This window comes from Colobus angolensis, unplaced genomic scaffold, assembly GCF_000951035.1.
Source record: "Colobus angolensis palliatus isolate OR3802 unplaced genomic scaffold, Cang.pa_1.0 Scaffold131, whole genome shotgun sequence".
Lineage (NCBI taxonomy): Eukaryota > Metazoa > Chordata > Mammalia > Primates > Cercopithecidae > Colobus > Colobus angolensis.
Window position 1 is genome coordinate 287,563 of NW_012114364.1, and position 20,449 is coordinate 308,011.

At 40.0% G+C, this 20,449-nt stretch overlaps 1 protein-coding gene across 1 annotated transcript in view; it reads left to right on the forward strand.

Annotated features, from left to right (window-relative positions):
• Nucleotides 1-2,636: 2,636 nt before the first annotated feature.
• Nucleotides 2,637-20,449, forward strand: part of DENND5B (DENN/MADD domain containing 5B) — a 119,077-nt gene continuing 101,264 nt past the window's right edge. The window contains exons 1-3 of the mRNA XM_011934143.1: nt 2,637-2,802; nt 3,358-3,423; nt 7,057-7,166. Coding sequence (XP_011789533.1) covers nt 2,637-2,802; nt 3,358-3,423; nt 7,057-7,166 — 342 coding nt within the window. The remainder of the gene's footprint in view (nt 2,803-3,357; nt 3,424-7,056; nt 7,167-20,449) is intronic.

Below are 20,449 nucleotides of genomic sequence, written 5' to 3' on the forward strand. Positions count from 1 at the left end.
GATCACAGCTCACTGCAGCCTCCAATTCCTGGGTTCAAGCCAGTCTGTCACCTCAGCCTTCTGAGTAGCCGGGACTACAGGCGCTTGCCACCATGCCCAGCTAATTTTTATATTTTTTGTAGAGACAGGATTTTACCATGTTGCCTAGGCTGTTCTCAAACTCCTGAACTCAAGTGATCTGCCCATCTCCACCTCCCAAAGTGCTAGGATTACAGGCGTGAGCCACTGCACCCAGCCTTCACTGTCAGTTGTAAAGCTCATGCTTGCTTTTCCTAATAGGGAGATTTTTGTGTCATGGTATAATTCCCCTCTCTCCTCCTCTAATGAGTAGCTGTTATCCCTGTAAACTAAAGAGAAGAGAAATACCTGTAGTATATATGTAATTATTGAGGTCTACTTCTTGAATTCTTTCGTGCTAGTCCCATTTGTAACAATTGTTTGCCTCCCAGAAGTGTGTCTCTGGAGGAGGGTGCTGACCTCTGTGCCCTCTGGGGCACCCTTAACCGAGGACTTGGATGTTTGTCTGCTCAGGTCTTTCAGCTATCTATCCATGACCATGGATGTCAGTTCACAGCCTTGGCTGTTCCTCAGAGATCTAAGTGACCACTTTGATGATTTCAGGATTCTCTCAGATATTTGTAATAAATCGGTTCCTTTTTTATTCTAGTTCAGGAGTTCTGTAGGCAGCTTTCTCAGCCCTTTGTTGTTGTTTTTGTTGAGGGGAGAGCATGAAAAGTTTCTGTAAACCTTGTTTGGGATATTCAATTCTCACAGTATCTGTGGGTAAGTAGCCCCCCAGCATAGAAGCTTAGTATTTGTTGCTGTCCTTGGATCATCAAATGTTGGGGGTGTGGATAGCAAGTTCTTTTGGCCATTGGTACCCTACGATATCATTATTGACTATTTAAAAGAAAGACTTTGACATCTCTTTAAAGATGTCTGAAAGTTGTAGACATCTGAGTACAATAAAAGACATTCAGAAATTTTAACACCCTTCAAAGCTGCTAAGTTACAGCCTGTGTCATTACAGTAATAAACTTTCCTCCAAGAGTTGACATTTCATAATTATGCTTAGGAATATTATTGATTAAATGGGATATCAGTATAAAGCAAATTTCAGCTTATGTTTGCATTGATAAACATGATTTATAAAAGGTAGATTACTTATAAGATTGGATATAATGTTGCTGGTGTTTTTACCTTAAATATTGGAATGCAATTTCTAAAATAAAGTTGTTTTTATATTTACAGAAAAATTGAGAATCGAGTTCCCATATATTTGCCTCACCCTACACACACAATTTCACCTATCATTAACCTCTTACAGTAGTATGGTACATTAGTTATAATTAGTGAATAAATATTGATACATTATTGCCGACTAAAGTCTACACTATATTTAGATTTATTTTTTTATTTTTTTCTTTTTTTTTTGAGATGGAGTTTCGCTCTTGTCGCCCAAGCTGGAGTGCAATGGCGTGATCTCGGCTCACTGCAACCTCCGCCTCCCGGGTTCAGGCGATTCTCCTGCCTCAGCCTCCCAAGTAGCTGGGACTACAGGCATGCACCACTGTGCCTGGCTAATTTTGTATTTTTAGTGGAGATGAGGTTTTGCCATGTTGACCAGGCTGGTCTTGAACTCCTGACCTCAGGTGATCCACCCGCCTCGGCCTCCCAAAGTGTTGGGATTACAGGCGTGAGCCACTGCATCCGGCCTCTATTTAAATTTCTTTAGTTTTTACTTAATATTCTTGTATTAGTCTGTTCTCATGCTGCTAATAAAGATATACTTACTTGAGACTGGGCAATTTATAAAAGGAAGAGGTTGAATTGACTCACAGTTCCATAGGGCTGGGGAGACCTCAGGAAACTTAACAGTTGTGGTGGAAGGGGAAGGAAGCACATCCTTCTTCATATGGCAGCAGAGGAGAAGTGCAGAGTGAAGTGGGGGAAAGCCCCTTATAAAACCATCAGATTTTTTGAGAATTCACTATCCCAAGAACAGCCACCCCCATGATGCAATTACTTCTCACTGGGTCCCTCCCACAATGTGTGGGGATTATGGGAACTACAATTCAAGATGAGATTTGGCTGAGGACACAGGCAAACCATATCAGTCTTTTTTCTGTTGAAGTATCCGAGCCACATAAATTGTCATGTCTACTTAGGCTCCTTTTGGCTATGACAGAATCTCAGACTTTCATCGCTTTTGTTGTCCTTGATAGTTTTGACGAGTACTTAACTGATTATACTATAGGTTACTCCTCTTGGAATTTGATGTTTTTCTCATGATTAGACTGGAGTTGTGGGATTATGTGATAAGACTGTTTAACCTTGTAAGGAATTGCCAAACTCTCTTCCAAAGTGGCCGTACAGTTTTGCATTCTCATCAGCAGTGAATGAGAATTACTGACACTTCATTTCCTTGTCAATATTTGGTAGAGTCAGCTTTTGGGACTTAAGCCATTCTAATCAATATGCAGTGGTTGGGATGTAATTTTTTTTTTTTTTTTTTTTTGAGACAGTCTCACTGTCACCCAGGCTGGAGTGCAAGTGGCATGATCTCAGCTCACTACAACCTCCGCCTCTTGGGTTCAAGTAATCCTCCTGCCTGGCCTTCCTGAGTAGCTGGGATTATGGGCACCCACCACCATGCCCAGTTAATTTTTGTATTTTTAGTAGAGATGAGGTTTCACCATGTTGACCAGGCTGGTCTCGAACTTCTGACCTCAAGCAATCCACCTGCCTCAGCTTCCCAAAGTACTGAGATTACAGATGTGAGCCAACATGCCCAACCAGGATGTAATTTTTAAAGTTGGTCATTTAGTCTTACTGTCATACTTTTTATGTTGAGCATTCCTAATCCAAAAATCTGAGATCTAAAATGCTCAAAAATTTGATCTTTTTGAGTGCCAGTATTCCGATTTTCTAATCAAGGATGCTCAACCTGTAAATATAATGCAAATATTTCAAAATCTGATACAATCAGAAATCCAAAACCCTTCAACTTGTGTGATATCTGACTATAGAAGCATTAGCTTTCTCCTAATATTACTCTTTAAATAGGCATTAAGAAGAGAGTGTGTGTGCTGTTTTCCATACAGAAAACTGGTAACAGATATTTAATAGCATTTCACTTATTTTGTTAAAATTACCTGTTCTCTTTGCTTTCATTACTAACCCCTTATCAGCTACATTCCATTGGTGTTAAGCTACACTCTGATGTTAATGTCTCCTGTTTAACTGCTTTTGGTTAATTATTTATTCTCATTTTCCATTCTTCAAAGTCATTTTTGCTTTTTGTTTGTTTGTTTTTATTTGTTCATAAAGCTTTTTTGTTTCTGTTACATTATGTAGTTTTGTACCAATGGCTAGAAGCAGATCGTCATGGCAAGAGCCAAGATGCTGCAAATACGACTTCAGGTAAAAATAAAATTAAAAACAAGGATGGGCTGTTATAAGTCATTATTTAAAGTGACCCCAAGCCCATTGTAAATGTTTCTTTATTCAGTTTTGCTTGATCAGACTTACAGATGTTATTTTATGTTTCTCTTCTCTCATCTGCATCTTAATTTTCATAAAGACCTCATTTGCTTCAAGCCTTGAAAACATGTATTCAGTAGCCTTTAAGCTCTCTTGGCAGATATTTCCTACTTTCTTAGGAGGAAAAGCTTCAATTTATTAGGAGGTTATTTGGCAGTATTACTTGGAGTTGAGTTGATATGTAGCTGTCGTAGTTGTACAAATTTATAGTCCTTGTTTGTTTCAAGATAATATTTAAAAGGTAAATTTTAAGTACAGGATGCTTATGTAATTTTCATTTCCTGGGAATCCAAATTCTTAGACTTAATTATTCTCCTGTTTTTTTGTTTTGTTTTGTTTTGTTTTCCCAGCAGTAAATTCTAAGGTAGAGCTTTATGAAACATGTCTTTAAAATGAGAAGTATAGGTTGTTTCCCCATCTCTCATCCCCAGAAGTCATCACCAAGATTCTCTTATTTTGGCTGGTGCTGGTAGGAATAGCTGCATCCAGTCATTTCTAAATTCTTTTTTTTTTTTTTTTTTTTGGGAGATGGAGTCTCACTGTGTCACCCAGACTGGAGTGCAGTGGTGTGATCTTGGCTCACTACAACCCCCACCTCCCGGATTCAACTGATTCTCCTGCCTCAGCCTCCTGAGTAGCTGGGATTACAGTTGCATGCCACTATGCTTGGCTAATGTTTGTATTTTTAGTAGAGACAGGAGTTCGGCACATTGGCCAGGCTGGTCTCGAACTCCTGACCTCTTAAGGGATCCACCCACCTCAGCCTCCCAAAGTGCTAGGATTACAGGCATGAGCCCCTGTACCCAGACCATTTCTAAATTCTTAACAGTGATACCAGAATTTTGAAATAATTGGTTCTTCCTCTAATATCCTTCCAAATCATATTTGCCAAGACAGCTGTGTATATACAGCAGTGATCTTTCCTGTTATCCCTTTTTTAAGCAGTCTAATAAGTGGAGTGGTGGTGGTTTTGCTTTTCTTTTATTACATTTGTTACTGTTTTGTGGCTTTTTTTGTTTTTATAACATTATTTCTTTCTGGAAGTGGTTTCCTTCTCTTGAATTCTTTGTGCCTCAAGAAGGTGCAATGTTCCTTAGTTAATAGAACAATTATATTGAGAATGGCACTTTCATGACCTTTCTGATATATCTCCTGTTCCATTACTAACTTGATACACGAATGAAAATAATGTTATTTTAACTATACACAGGCAGAACTGAATTAAAAGGTAAGTGTTACAAGGAGTTATATGATAGGTTATGTCATGTTTCTTCTGCTTCTGCAGTATTTCATATTTTATTTACATTTATGGATAATAGAGGCAAGTATTTCTGGTGTTAGAGGGTAGGTGGAGAGGGTAGGTGGAGAGGGTTTCTCAATGGCTGTATACCATGAAGATACGCTGTTGCTGTGTCAGTGCACAATCAGCAGCATAGACTTTATAACTAGGAAAAATTTTGTTTTTTTCTCTAAAGTAAATGAAAAATAACTTTTAAAAATCTTTCTTTTCTTTTCCTTTCTTTACTCTCTCTCTCTTTCTCCCTTTTCCCTTCCCTTCCCCTCCCTCCCTCCCTCCCTCTGTCCTTCTTTCCTTCCTTCCTTCCTTCCTTCCTTCCTTCCTTCCTTCCTTCCTTCCGGTCTCCACCCTCCCCCATACTTTCCTTTCTTTCGAGATGAGGTTTCACTGTGTTGCCCAGGCTGGTCTCAAATTCCTGGGCTCAAGTGATCTGCCCACCTCAGTCTCCCAAAGTGCTGAGATTACAGGCATGAGCCACCATGTTCTGGCCAAGTAACTTTTTTACTGAAGAAGTGAGTAATTTAAAATTTCTTAGTGTTCACAGGAAAATGTAGCATCAGCTTAAAAACATGGACTCTTCCTGAAATCAGTTCTGAGCCCTGAATCTGTTCTTCGGCCACATTGACTCTCATGGACAGTTTCACATTCCTCTACTGACTTTTTGGTGCTTACATACTCTAGAAGCATGGTGCAAAAATTGATAAACTCTGCTTAGGGATGTCTTTGACAGTTTCTCTTCTAGAAATGAGTGCTCTCAACTCTTAGAAGATGGAAGTATGGAGTAGAAAAATACAGAGATGAAATGTTTGCCTAAATAACTCAGAGGAATCTAAATAAAATTATCATCATTAGCCAAGGACTTCAATTAGAAGTAGTAGTTTAGTTGCCTCAGCAAATATATTTAAATTATGTGTCCTCGTTCAAAAAAGTTCCTATGTATTTTATGTTGTAGTCTCCAGCAAGATTTTTGAGTGTGACTTTTTCTTCCTTCTGTGATCTGTTTTGCATTCCAAGGTGTTTTTTTTTTCTTTTTTTTCGTATTTTTACCCAAAATAGAAACTGAGTCTAACTGGAAGTCAAATACAACTCATAAATCAAATTGCTTTGTGATATTTTTAATAGTATAAATACTGGTAAGTGACATTTATCTTTTGCTGTAATAGCTAGTATTTTGTACTTAATTAGAACTCTAAAAGTAGGAAAACACAGAACACAATAAAATTGCTGCAAGGTCTTCTAGTTCCTTGATCCCAGATTTTTGACATCGAGAATTTCAGATCCATCTATCTTAAAATATTTCATGAAACATTTAGGGATAATAGGTCTTAAGGGAATTACTCTGGTTGAGGAGGTTAAAAAAACTAATCTGATAGCTATTATTGAATTTTCAATTTTTTACTTTTTAAAAAATTTATTTTTTTTTAAAAAAAAGAAAAGAAACAGTGTCTCACCATGTTGCCCAGGCTGGTTTCAAATTCCGGGGCTCAAGCAATCCTCCTACCTCAGCCTCCCAAAGTTCTGGGATTACAGACGTGAGCTACTGTGCCTGGCCTGAATTTTCTTACATGTAATTAAAATGTAGCCTACTTTTATCTTTCCAGAATTTTGCCAGATAATGAATTTAACTTAGGATAGCTCATTTATTTTAAAAGGTCAGTATGTTTAATGTGTTCTGTCTACTAAACAGGATGACTCAGCAATGATGTTTGTAATTCTGTTAGTTTTGTTACTTAACAACCTGGATATGCAGTCACATTTCTCAGAGATTTTTGTGAAAACTCAAGCCAAATTGCCCCCTTTGAGCACTGTAGCATGGGGGTCTAAGTGTGTATAAAATTTTAGGATCATAAGACATATGATTCGTTTAATACAAGACATTTATTTTCTGAAGTAAATGTTTTCATATAGTTTTTTTATTACCACACACTGAAATGTGGACCATAATTAGGTTACAGCAATGATTATATTACCATATTTTGATTTTTAGTATCAGTTGAGTGGCCAGGATTTTAAAATTCAGATTCTGAAGTTTTAAATGCTGCCCTGTTGTTAAGTTTTTTAGTTGTCCACTGGGATTTTACAAGTCAGATGTTTAGAGGCAGAAATTGAATCAGATCTCAACATTATCAGTCAGTAGTAGGTCTATAAAATAAATATAAAACTGTGACATGCTTTTGGAAAGGTTCTAGATATTAACTATGTATTATTTGTTGTAGGTGAAAATTTTGACCAGAGTCCTTTGAGAAGAACGTTCAAATCCAAAGTTCTCGCCCATTATCCTCAGAATATAGAATGGAATCCTTTTGATCAAGATGCGGTTAACATGGTATGTGTTTTTTTTCCCCTCATTTTCTTTTTAGCCTTGTTTTTACTTTATTAAGATGAAGGTAGTGACCATATTTTGAATGTGTACCTTATTTCATTTATTCTTTAAGTGATTTTATAAGAAATGTGAGGCCAGGTGCAGTGGCTCACACCTGTAATCCCAGCACTTTGGGAGGCTGAGGTGGGTGGATCACCTGAGGCCAGGAGTTCAAGACCAGCCTGACCAACATAGTGAAACCCTGTCTCTACTGAAAATACAAAATTAGCCGGGTGTGGTGGCACATGCCTGTAATCCCAGCTACTCGGGAGGCTGAGGCAGGAGAATTGCTTGAACCCAGGAGGTGGAGGTTGTATGATCACACCACTGCACTCCAGCCTGGGCAACAGAGTGAGACTCCGTCTCAAAAAACAAAACAAAAAAAAGAAATGTGATACTGTCCTCATTTTAAAGATCTGGAAGCAGAAGCTCAGAGAAGCAAGTTACTTGCCCAGAGTTTCCATAGCTAATAAGTATATACAGTAGATCCTAAAAGCCCATTTTAGTTTCCTACTATTAAACTGTGTTGTGCATTTGTATTAATACATAGAAGCTTTGATAAACAGTGATACTACTTTATTGGCCTGAGAGGAGCCTGATGGTAAGAGCCTGATAACAGTTTTCATATTTCAAGGAATGTTGTGTGGTAGGCCTGTAATTTGTCATTTTTGCAGACAATGTAAAGATGAAAAGCAACTTAATTGCATTATTTAGATATAGTAGAAATCTGAATTTGTATAATTGTTATCGGTGAATGGCATCCAGCTTCTTGGCGTCTTGAACAAAAAATTGGACAAAACGTACAAACCAAGGAAAGAATGAAGCAACAAAAGCAGAGATTTATTCAAAATGAAGGTACAGTCCACAGGGTGGGAGCAGGCCCGAGCAAGCAGCTCAAGAGCCCATTACAGATTTTCCTGAAGTTTAAATACTCTCTAGAGGTTTTCTATTGGTTACTTGGTGTACACTCTGTGTAAATGAAGTAATGGCCCATGATCAGTCTGTTTGGTTGTGGGAGGATACCAGTCAGAGGCTGAAGCAAAGCTACCCCCTACATAAACATACAACCAATCAGAGACTGAAGTGAAGTTACAAAGTTATACTCCTATTGCATATCTATGCAAATGAAGATTTGGCCCCCGACCATCCTGATTGGTTGTGAGGGAAACGATCAGAGGTACTTTCTTTTTTTTTTTTTTTTTTTTTTTTTGAGATGGAGTCTCGCTCTGCTGCCCAGGCTGGAGTGCAGTGGCCGGATCTTAGCTCACTGCAAGCTCCGCCTCCCGGGTTCACGCCATTCTCCTGCCTCAGCCTCCGGAGTAGCTGGGACTACAGGTGCCCGCCACCTCGCCCGGCTAGATTTTTGTATTTTTTTTTTTTTAGTAGAGACGGGGTTTCACCGTGTTAGCCAGGATGGTCTCGATCTCCTGACCTCGTGATCCGCCCGTCTCGGCCTCCCAAAGTGCTGGGATTACAGGCTTGAGCGACCACGCCCGGCCTCAGAGGTACTTTCAATTTTTTTTTTTTTTTTTGAGACAGAGTCTCGCTCTGTTGCCCGAGCTGGAGTGCAGTGGCGCGATCTTGGCTCACTGCAAGCTCCACCTCCAGGGTTTACGCCATTCTCCTGCCTCAGCCTCCTGAGTAGCTGGGACTACAGGCGCCTGCCACCATGCCCGGCTATTGTTTTGTATTTTTAGTAGAGACGGGGTTTCACCATTCACAGGATGGTCTCGATCTCCTGACCTCGTGATCCACCTGCCTCGGCCCCCCAAAGTGCTGGGATTACAGCCGTGAGCCACTATGCCCAGTACTCTCAATTTTTAGTCTGCCATGCAGAAAAAGGGTGGGGGGAGAGTACAAAGGGAGTAGCCACTGGTCCTTTTGCTACTTGGGCATGGAAAATTGGGGTTTTCCTTTTGATTTAGTTCTAGAAAGTCAGCATGAGTCGGCCTTAGGTTCCCTGCCTCCAGACCCTGTTCTCCTGCCTCATAATGAGTTGCCAGTGCTGATTAAATGTCTCTTTTATCCCTGCATGATGGTGTGCATCTATAATCCCAGCTACTCAGGAGGTTGAGGCAGTGTGATTGCTTGAGCCCAGGAGTTTGAGACCAGAATGGGCACCATAGCAAGACCCTGTCTCAAAATAGGTACGTAGGTAGGTAGGTAGGTAGGTAGATAGATAGATAGAAAGAAAGAAAGAAAGAAAGAAAGAAAGAAGATAAAGAGACAGTCAGTCTCCTTGAGAGGTTCTTAGAAATAAAGTAGGTCATAGTTTTCAGATTATTTCAAAAGGGCTCTTCTTAGAAGCCTGAATAATATTTTGGATGTCCATAAACTGTATGATTATATAATTCGGGGGCCCCAAAGTAAGGAGATACCAGGCATGATAGATACAGAAATGAATTGGGTATATACATAAGAAGGGAGAAAGAGAGAGAGAGAGAGAGAGAGAGAGAGAGAGAGAGAGAAAGAAGATAAAGAGACAGTCAGTCTCCTTGAGAGGTTCTTAGAAATAAAATAGGTCATAGTTTTCAGATTATTTCAAAAGGGCTCTTCTTAGAAGCCTGAATAATATTTTGGATGTCCATAAACTGTATGATTATATAATTCAGGGGGCCCCAAAGTAAGGAGATACCAGGCATGATAGATACAGAAATGAATTGGGTATATACATAAGAATGGAAAAAAAAAAACAAATGATTAAAGATGAACTGAGACACAGTGATAGCCTTTGCTCTTTTTGAGTTGTTTTGTTTTGTTTTGTTTTGTTTTGTTTTGTTTTGTTTTTTGTTTCTGTTTTTGAGATAGTCTGGCTCTGTTGCCCAGGCTGGAGTGCAGTGGCACAATCTTGGCTCACTGCAACCTCCACTTCCTGGGTTCAGGCAATTCTCCTGCCTCAGCCTCCTGAGTAGCTGGGATAACAGGTGCATACCACTATGCCCAGCTATTCTTTTGTATTTTTACTAGAGACGGGGTTTCACCATGTTGGCCAGGCTAGTCTCGAACTCCTGGCCTCAAATTATATACCCTCCTTCAGCCTCCCAGAATGCTGGTATTGTGAGCACATGCCACCACACGCGGCTCATTTTTGCATTTTTAGTAGAGACGGGGTTTTGCTATGTTGGCCAGGCTGGTCTTGTACTCCTGACCTCTGGTGATCCACCCACTTCAGCCTCCCAAAGCACTGGGATTACAGGCATGAGCCACTGCGCCGGGTGTCTTTTTGAGTATTTTAAAGATAGTGTTAAAAGATTCCATTATAACCTGATAATCTAACAGAAGGAAATTAATATTGACTAGATGTCTGCTAGGGTACATTATGTAGGTTATTTTCACATACATGTTTACATGAACCCAGTGAGAATTCTTATATTTTCAAAGGTTAAGTAATTTGCCCAAAGTTAGGCAGAACTCAGAAGTTAAATCCAGATCATTTTTACTCTCTAGCTCACTTTTTTTCTCATCTGCCTTGCTGCCTTCCCAAAAGAAAAACTATATAACTTAGTTTTGATCTGCACTAGAAATGTTATGGGTCACACTGGACCCTTTGTGATATTTTTGTATCACAGTAAACTCTTTCTAGCCTGGGCTGGTGCTTTTTGTAAGGACAAATGCCTAAAGCACTTGGCACTTTGCCTTTGATTCCTTACAGAGTACAGTGTGGTTATTCTCCCAAACTGTTACCCAATACTAAAATAATCAGAGATGCCATTTTGCTGGAAGTTAATATTGTAGATCCTTAGCATTATCTTTGGTGAAGACTCTACTATAGATATTAAGTAGAACACAACTGTTAGTTATCTTTATAAGACTTGGAAGAGTCCAGACAAGCATCTGACTAAAATAGTCGAACAGCAGTGACAAAAAAATAACTTATGAGCTGCTTATGTAGCAAATTAATAGAAAGGCATTTAGGAAAAGAATGTTTAAATCAAGCAATGGAAAACTGGGTAAGAATGTGAATAGATCACAATACTTAATCTTCTTAAATTAGTAAGATATTTCAAAATGTAACTTATTCTGTGAGAAATCAGAATGGTATTCAAAATGAGTTTCTAGCCTAAGCAACATAGGGAGACTCTCTACAAAGAAAAAAAGAAATAGCTGAATGTGATGGAAACATGCCTGTGGTCCTAGCTACTCTGGAGGCTGAGGTGGGAAGATCACTGGGGCCTGGGTACAAGTACTTTCTTACTATATGAATCCACAGTCATTTGGAGCAAAATGCCACCCTTGATGTGTTTTCTTTCTTTTAATCATTTGAGTGAATTAATAGTGAGATATCCATGGTAGCTTTTGCCTTTATCTGCAAAACAATAATCTTTAAAGTAATTATCAGCTTCCTTGATCTGTCTTTGATATTTTCTTTACTCCTTGCCCCTGAGGTTATTTTATGTAAGCAGCAAAAGTTTTCCCCTGAAGAATAATTGCAGAGACAGTGTTCGATGGTTAAGCACCACACAGCATTTTTTTTATTGCTGCAAATCTAAAAGGATTTGCTTGTACTCATGGAAAATCTCTGAAAAGCATCCCATTAGTTTGCATTCGGGTCATAGATTTACTGCCTTTAATTTCCTCTTTGATTTACTAGTAAGTGTGTTTGTATGAAGCTGTAATTTATCCCCACCTAAAGGTATAAAGCTTTGTCTTGCCTTTAGCAAAATCCCACTGCAATGAGTCATCACTTTCTGTAATATCAGTCATTCCTCTAGCAAACAACAGTAGTGCTTTGAATAAAAGGTCATTAATTTCATACATAAATTAAGTACCCAAAGCAATGAACTTTGTTAAGTAAAATGTTTAATGTGTATGAGTGCAGTGCAAATAAAATAAAAAATAAATACAAGTGACAGGTGAAATAATTCCTGAATTAGTTTTTTTCCCTCAGTTGCTGATTCAGAGATTTTTATGAAAAGAATGTAAATATCACAGAACAGAAAGAACAATACAATAAGCAGTCATGTATGTAAATCACCTAGAACTAACATATGCCAACGTTGACATGTTTGCTTCAGATCTCTTCCTTTCCTGTCCTGTCCTGTCCTATCCTGTCCTGTCTTCCTGTCTTTCCCTACCTCCCTCCCTTTCTTTCTTTCCTCTCTTTTCTTTCTTTCCCTTATTTCCACAGTCTCGCTCTGTCTCCCAGGCTGGAGTGCAGTACATTTAATTTAATTAATGTATTTATTTGAGACAGTCTCACTCTGTCACCCAGGCAGTTCAGTGGTGCAATCTCGGCTTACTTACAACCTCTGCCTCGCGGGTTCAAGTGATTCTCATGCTGCAGCCTCTCAAGTAACTGGGATTATAGTCGCTCGCCATCATGCCTGGCTAATTTTTGTATTTTTAGTAGAGACGGGGTCTCCCTATGTTGGCCAGGCTGGTCTCAAACTCCTGGCCTCAAGTGATCTGCCCACCTCAACCTCTGTGAGCCACTATTGCCGGGTCTGCATTTCATTTTAAATGAAATAAAGCATTGCAAACAGAGCTGAAGGTCCCCCACCCCACTTTTACATCTCTTTGAGGTAATCTGCTTTGGCATCCATGGCTATGTTATATTCTAGTTGATAGATCTTATCTTTAAGCCTGTGTTGTATCTAAGAATTTATAGGAAGAAAACAGAGTTAATAACTTTAAAGCAAACTATATGAAAATATAAGGATTCTATTTTATATGTCTGTCCTAAATGAAACATCATAAATATGATATTTTAGGTGACTAAAGAGTAATAACTATTATAAAGGTCTTGCTTTACAATTTGCTGTTTACTTTGATCACAAAGAAGGATATAGTGGAAAGAAGTGCAAAGAATAAATGGTGAAAGGTTGGCTGAAGAAACCTATTCAGATGCTTATCTTGTAAGATTAAAAGGAAAAAGGGCTGCATATACTTTTTGTAGACTTAGCAATTACTTGAATTTGAAATGGATAACCCCAAATTACATTCATAGGTTTGACATTAGAATGAAGGTAAGCCCTCATTTTGAGCCAAGTTTAGGTTCATAGCTCACAATAAAAGATTTTTTTTTTCTTGAGACAGGCTCTGGCTCTGTCGTCCAGAGTGGAGTGCACTGGTGCAATCTTGGCTCACTGCAGCCTTGACCTCCCGTGCTCTAGCGATCCTCCCACCTCAGCCCCCCAAGTAGCTGAGACTACAGGTGTGCACCACCACGCCTGGCTAATTTTTGTACTTTTTGTGGAGACGGGGTTTGGCTATGTTGCCTAGGCTACTCTCAAACTCCTGGACTCAAGCAATCTGCCCACCTTGGCCTACCAGAGTGCTAGGATTACAGGTGTGATCCACCACACCTAGCCATATCTCACAGTAAAATTATAGGAATAGGGCTTTCATTGCTGGAGGACCCTTCTGCCCCCACCATCCCCATCCTCTCCCCCGTTTCCTTAACATTGCAGCTACAATATTTCACTGGCATCTCAAACGCAACATATCCGAAAATGAATTCATTATTCTTCCCACCAATCTTTGTCAGTGAATGGTACAACCATCCACTATTTGCCAAGTCCAACAATGTACACATCACCCTGAAAGTTCTCACTTACTCACCTTCTCCCATATATAATCAGTTACCTGTCTACTTCTCTCTGTTTCCGTATACTCACCTTGGTCCAAACCATCAAGATCTCTTACCTGGACTCCTGCAGTAACCTGTCCATTTCATTCCTCATACTATAGCTTCTTCTGCTGTTCCTTCTCTCTGGAAGGCTCTTCCACCGCTCCTTCACCTAGTGCGTTCTTACTGTTCCTTCAGACTTCACTGTAACCATTTATGTAGAGAAGCTGCTCCTGACCATCACCTTCCACCATCTTCCCAGCACTCAGGTCACCTTAGGTTCTCTTAGTACCTTGTACCTTTTTGTAGCACCTATCTCAGTTGCAATTAACCAATTACATAGCTAGTAGTCAACTGTGTATCTCCTGCTGTAATGTAAGCACCATGAGAACAGGAACAGTTTCTCTTATTCATTGCTGTATCCCTAGCTTTGCGCATAGTAGATGTTCAAATTGTTGAATAAAGGAAGTGATACTTACTTGCTTACAATACTTCTCTTCCCTGTCCTTGACTAGGTGTGACCTTCACTGTAAAACTCTCTCTTAAGCAGGAGCAGTTACTCTGTCTTTTCTTATGATATCTTGAACAGAGTCCGTAGCAACACTGATCACATTTTTTTGGTAACTATTGGTTTCCGTGTCTGTCTTTCCTACTAGACTGTGAACTCCCTAAAGGAAAGGATTATTTTCATCTCTGTCTTTTGAGTTACCAAGATCTAATGCAAAACATGGGGCAAAATAAGTGTTTGTAGAAGGAGGGGATGGAGGTAGGGAGGGAGGCATTCTGAGAAATGTGTTATAAGGTGATTTTATTGTTGTGCAAACATCAGCGTGTATATACATACACAGACCTAGGTGATATAGCCTACTATACTTCTAAGCTATATGGTATAATGTATTGCTCCAGCCATCATCCTATATGCAGTCCATTGTTGACCAGAACATGGTTATACAGTATATGACTGTATTTGCATAATGAGGGAGAGGCCATGTAAGTCATAGAACTACAAAATGTGGAAAAAGGATTTTTAAAACTCTAGCCAAACTGCCTGAAACCAGTCTAGTGAAATATAAGAACATTTGCTGACTCAAACTGGGAAAATTACTCACTTGTCATTATAAGCCTGCTTTGACTAAAGTAATCTGGTTACTAGTAGTAATCTGATCGTCAGTGACACCTCTAATTTTTAGTTGTTTTATTGTGGGATGGTGAAGGGGTATTGTTAGTAGATAGCAGTGTTATGGGTTAATTAGAGATATTTAATACTGTGACAAATCTTGATTTATATTTCAGATTTTCTGAGATTTCTTGCAGTTCCTGACAATTTAACAATTCTGACAAAACTCAGATTTTCTGAAAAAGTATCTTGTAGTTCCTGATATAAAACAATACTGTATATCTTTTAAAAATGGAAAAATAATAGCATTTTGCAGTTAATGTTTCCCAATTAGAAATATAATTCTTACTTTTTTTGATTTGTTGGAAGAGCATTTAGGAAAATTTCTTACATCTGTTATCTGTGGCATAGAAAGCCATTCTTCACTTTGAGTACAACTTTTGGCAAGCTTTTTCTGTAAATGTTTGAATGTGTGCTCAAGAAAGCTACAAACACTTAAGGGAATATTTGGCAGCTGTTCAACAGCAGTTGAGCTATGATTTTGTGATTTAGGATGACAGGAACGCCTATCTATTAAGTTAAATCTTTATGTTGACTTTGGAGGTCACTATGTTTCTGTATTGCCTACTTGAGGGAAAAAGAATTACAAACTGAAGGCCATGGGCTGTGTCTCATGCCTGTAATCCCAGCACTTTGGGAGGCCAAGGCAAGTGGATCACTTGAGACCAGGAGTTCAAGACCAGCCTGGCCAACATGGTGAAACTTCGTCTCTACTAAAAGTACAAAAAAAAAAAAAATTAGCCGGGTGTGCATGCCTATAATCACGCACACTTGTAATCCCAGCTACTTGGGAGGCTGAGGCAGGAGAATCCATTGAACTCAAGAGGTGGAGGTTGCAGTAAGCCGACATCACACCACTGCATACCAGAGTGGGCGACAGAGCGAGACTCCGTCTCAAAAAAAAAACAAAAGTGAATTACAGACCAGATGAAGAGGTGAACTAAGCCTGGTGCTTTACCCCTAGATGTTGTTTTTGTTTGTTTTCTTGTTCATTCATTTATTCATTCAGCCAGTTGTTATATTGCCATGCACTGTGCTAAACAAGTTTGAGTTTAGCCTGGAGCAAGAATAATTCAAATCATCCCTTCTACAATCTTTATTGACTACAATAAATGTGTCGAATGAGGTTTTTGGGTTTTGGGGGTTTTTTGTTGTTATTTGTTTATTTGTTTGTTTGAGACAGTCTCACTCTGTCATCTAGGCTGGAGTGCAGCGGTGCAATCTTGGCTCACTGCAACCTCTGCCTCCTGGATTCATGCAATTCTCCTGCCTCAGCCTTCCAGGTAGCTGGGGCTATAGGTGTGCACCACTACACCGGGCTAATTTTTTGTATTTTTGGTAGAGGCAGGGTTTCGTCATGTTGCTTAGGCTGGTGGTCTTGAACTCCTGAACTCAGGCAATCCACCCGCCTCAGCCTCCCGAAGTACTGGGATTATGGTTGTGAGCCACTGCACCTGGCCACATGAGTTTTTATTCATGCTATTAGCAGAACAACTCATTAACTTGCTATGATGAAATCAGCCTTAATTTGAAGGTAGAATTATTAAAAGATTCTGCCATAGCCTTTCCTTATACAGTTATTCCTAAGACTAGGAATAAGTGGCTTTTACCCTTACCAAATCCAGGTATTCATAGCTTTTACCTGAGTCTGTATCTCATTCTATCCAAATATACATAGTAATTTAATATGTAAAAGAATTGAGTAAATCTGCCTTAGTGCTTTCCATATCTCGTATTCGGTGATATGAAATATGAAGACATTTTCACTGGTGCACTAATGCTGAGCTTCACAATTTTTTTTTTTTACCCTTGTTATCAGTCACCACCTGTTATGGCCCCAAATAGTATATTATTCCATTGCAATTCCCTTGAATGTTTAAAGTTATTGAAATATAGTACTAGCCCTTGAGTAGCTGGCAATCTAGAGATCAAACAGAATTATGCAATACTAGTAATGTGTATGTTTATGTAATGTACATATGTTTACAGTGGTGCAAGACTTTAATTGCTTCTCCACAATAAATACTTTCTAGAGGAGTAACATTTTATGGCATGCAAAAGATGAAGAGAACACTATTTTTTATGGAAAGGTAAAGGAAGACCTCTCTAAGGTAGTATTTATGCAGAGACTTAAGAGAAGTAAGGAAGTGTTTTGATTATCTATCGCTGCATGACAATCCATCCCCCTACCAGTTAATGGCTTAAAATAGGGCAGTTTTTTTTCATGAAGAACCAAATAGTAGGTAGTTGAGGTATTGTGGGCATACAGTTTCTGCCACAGTCACTCAGCTCTGCTGTTGTAGTGTGAAGGCATCCATAGACAGCACATAAATGGATGGATGTGACTGAGTCCCGGTGAAACTTTATTTACGAATCAGGTGGCAGATTGTATTTGACCTAAGGGTTTTTCTTAGTCCATTCCTACTGCTAAAATAAAGTACTTCAGACTGAGTAACTTACAAGGAATAGAAATTTATTTCTCACAGTTCTAGAGGTTGAAAGTACAAGATCAAGGTGTCTGTAGGTTTAGGGTCTGATGATGGCCTAGGCTCTGCTTCTAAGATGGGACTTTGTTATTGTGTACTTGAGAGAGGACAAATGCTGTGTCCTCACATGGCAGAAAGGATGGAAGCGGAGAAAAGGCCCTAGGGTGCTGCTCCCTTCAACCTTTTATAAGAGGGACTAATCCTTTCATGAGGGCAGAGCCTGCATGACTTAATCACTTCCCAAAAGTCCCCACCTTTTAATACCATCACCCTGAAGTGATGTTCCAACGTATGAATTTTGGAGGCACACATACATTTAAACCCATAGCAGGGCTGTTTGTTGACCCTTAATTTAAAGCAACAAAATCATTACTTAGCCTACATATCTGCAGTGTAGGTAGCTTTTGGTTGGCCACACCTGTGTTCTACTCCGTGTCAGTTTGGGAGGTTTGAAGGCTGAGGACTGAAATCTCTGAAAGCTCACCCATTCACAGACCTGTCTCCTGGACCAGGCATATAGCTGGGGCTCCTTCTGTCTCTGTGTGGTATTTCATTTGGTCTCACCAGTCAGGCAGCTTTAGGCTAGCTAAACTCTTTATATGTTGTCTCAGGGCTCCCAGAGTGTGTTACCAGGTTACCAGAGAGAGAGAGAGGAGGTGGAAGCTGTATTGCCTTTTTTAGCCTCTGCTCAAAAGTCACTCTGTCACTTGTCACTGCTGTTGCATTTTACTTGACTAGGCCAGGGGTGGGCATACATGGCCCCCAGGCCAAATCTGTCCAGCTGACTGTTTTTACAAATAAAAATTGTGTTGGAACAAAGCCATACCTATGTGTTTAAAGGTTGGTGCAAAAGTAATTGTGGTTTTGGACTGAATTTTAAATCATAACTAGGCTCAAACACATCTTTATTAATCAAAATAAGAACCATTACAGTCAACACATTTTTGCCAATGAGAAATAAGTTTGTTTATTCCTGTAAAATAAAAAATCTGTGCTTTGGGATTTGGTGAACTCTTGGAAAGCATTTTCTGCATCCTGCTGGTTGTGGCAGCGTTTTCCCTGCAAAAAGTTGTCGAGATGCTTGAAGAAGTGGTAGTCGGTTGGCAAGAGGTCAGGTAAACATGGTGGATGAGGCATAACTTCATAGCCCAATTCGTTGAACTTTTGAAGCATTTGCTGTGTGATGTGTGGTTGGGCATTGTCGTGGAAAAGAATCGGGCCCTTTCTGTTGACCAGTGCCCGCTGCAGGCTTTGCAGTTTTTGGTGCATCTCATCGATTTCCTGAGCATACTTCTCAGATGTAATGATTTCGCCAGGCTTCAGAAAGCTGTAGTGGATCAGACCAGCAGCAGACCACCAAACAGTGACCATGACCTTTTTTTTGGAGCAAGTTTGGCTTTGGAAAGTACTTTAGAGCTTCTTCGTGGTTCAGCCACTAAGCTGGTCATTGCCGGTTCTCTAATGAAATCCACTTTTTGTCGCACATGACAAGTCGATTGAGAAATGTTTCGTTGTTGCTGTGTAGAATAAGAGAAGTTGACACTTGAAAATGATGATTTTATTTTGTTTTGTTTTGTTTGAGATGGAGTCTCGCTCTGTTGCCCAGGCTGGAGTGCAGTGGCACAATCTCGGCTCACTGCAGCCCTCCACCTCCCTGGTTCAAGCAATTCTCCTGCCTCAGCCTCCTGAGTAGCTGGGTCTACAGGCACATGCCACCACGCCCAGCTAATTTTTTGTATTTTAGTAGGACAGGATTTCACCATGTCGCCGAGGCTGGTTTTGAACTGAGCTCAGGCAGTCCACCTGCTTCAGCCTTCCAAAGTGCTAGGATTACAGGCATGAGCCACCACACCTGGCTGAAAATGATGATTTTTAAAAATTTCCACTCAGCTCATGAGGCACCCACTTACCGAGTTTTTCTGCCTTTCCAATTTGCTTCAAATGCCAAACGGCCGTAAAATGGTCGACATTGAGTTCTTCAGCACCTTTTCATGTGGTTCTAAGAGGATCAGCTTTGATGATTGCTCTCAGTTGATCATTGTCAACTTCCGATGGCTCCTTATCGCCAAGGCCGTCATCTCCTTTGCAAAACTTCTTGAACCACCACTGTACTGTGTATTAGTTAGCAGTTCCTGGGCCAAATGCATTGTCGATGTTGTGGGTTGTCTCCACTGCTTTACTACCCATTTTGAACTTGAATAAGAAAATTGCTTGGGGCTGGATGGGGTGGCTCACACCTGTAATCCCAGCAGTCTGGAAGGCCAAGGTGGGCAGATCACTTGAGGTCAGGAGTTTGAGACCAGCCTGGCCAACATGGTAAAACCCCGTCTCTCCTAAAAATACAAAATTAGCTGGGCATGGTGATGCAGGCCTGTAGTCCCAGCTACTCTGGAGGCTGAGGCACAAGAATCGCTTGAACCTGGGAGTCGGAGGTTGCAGTGAGCTGAGATTGCGCCACTGCACTCCAGCCTGAGTGACAGAGTGAAACTCCATCTCAAAAAGAAAGAAAGAAAGAAAGAAAACTGCTCTAATTGCTTTTTGTCTAATATTTTTATAGTCTAAAATAAACCAAAAATAAACAGCAAATAATGAGTCATTAGCAGAAAAACATAAAGCAAGAAATGCCCATTAAAATGATGGGCCAGGCTCAGTGGCTCATGCCTGTAATCCCAGCACTTTGGGAGGATGAGGCAGGCAGATCACGAGGTCAGGAATTTGAGACCAGCCTGGCCAACATAGTGAAACCCCATCTCTACTAAAAATACAAAAATTAGCCAGGTGTGGTGGCAGGCGCCTGTAGTCCCAGCTACTTGGGAGCTGAGTTAGGAGAATTGCTTGAACCTGCAAGGTGGAGGTTGCAGTGAGCTGAGATTGCACCACTGCACTCCAGCCTGGGTGACAGAGCAAGACTCCGTCTCGGAAAAAGAAAAAAAAAAAGATGTATAACATAACCACTTTTATTTAAACATGTATTCTAATATCAGATGGCAAGTTCCAATGCAAAAACCACAATTGC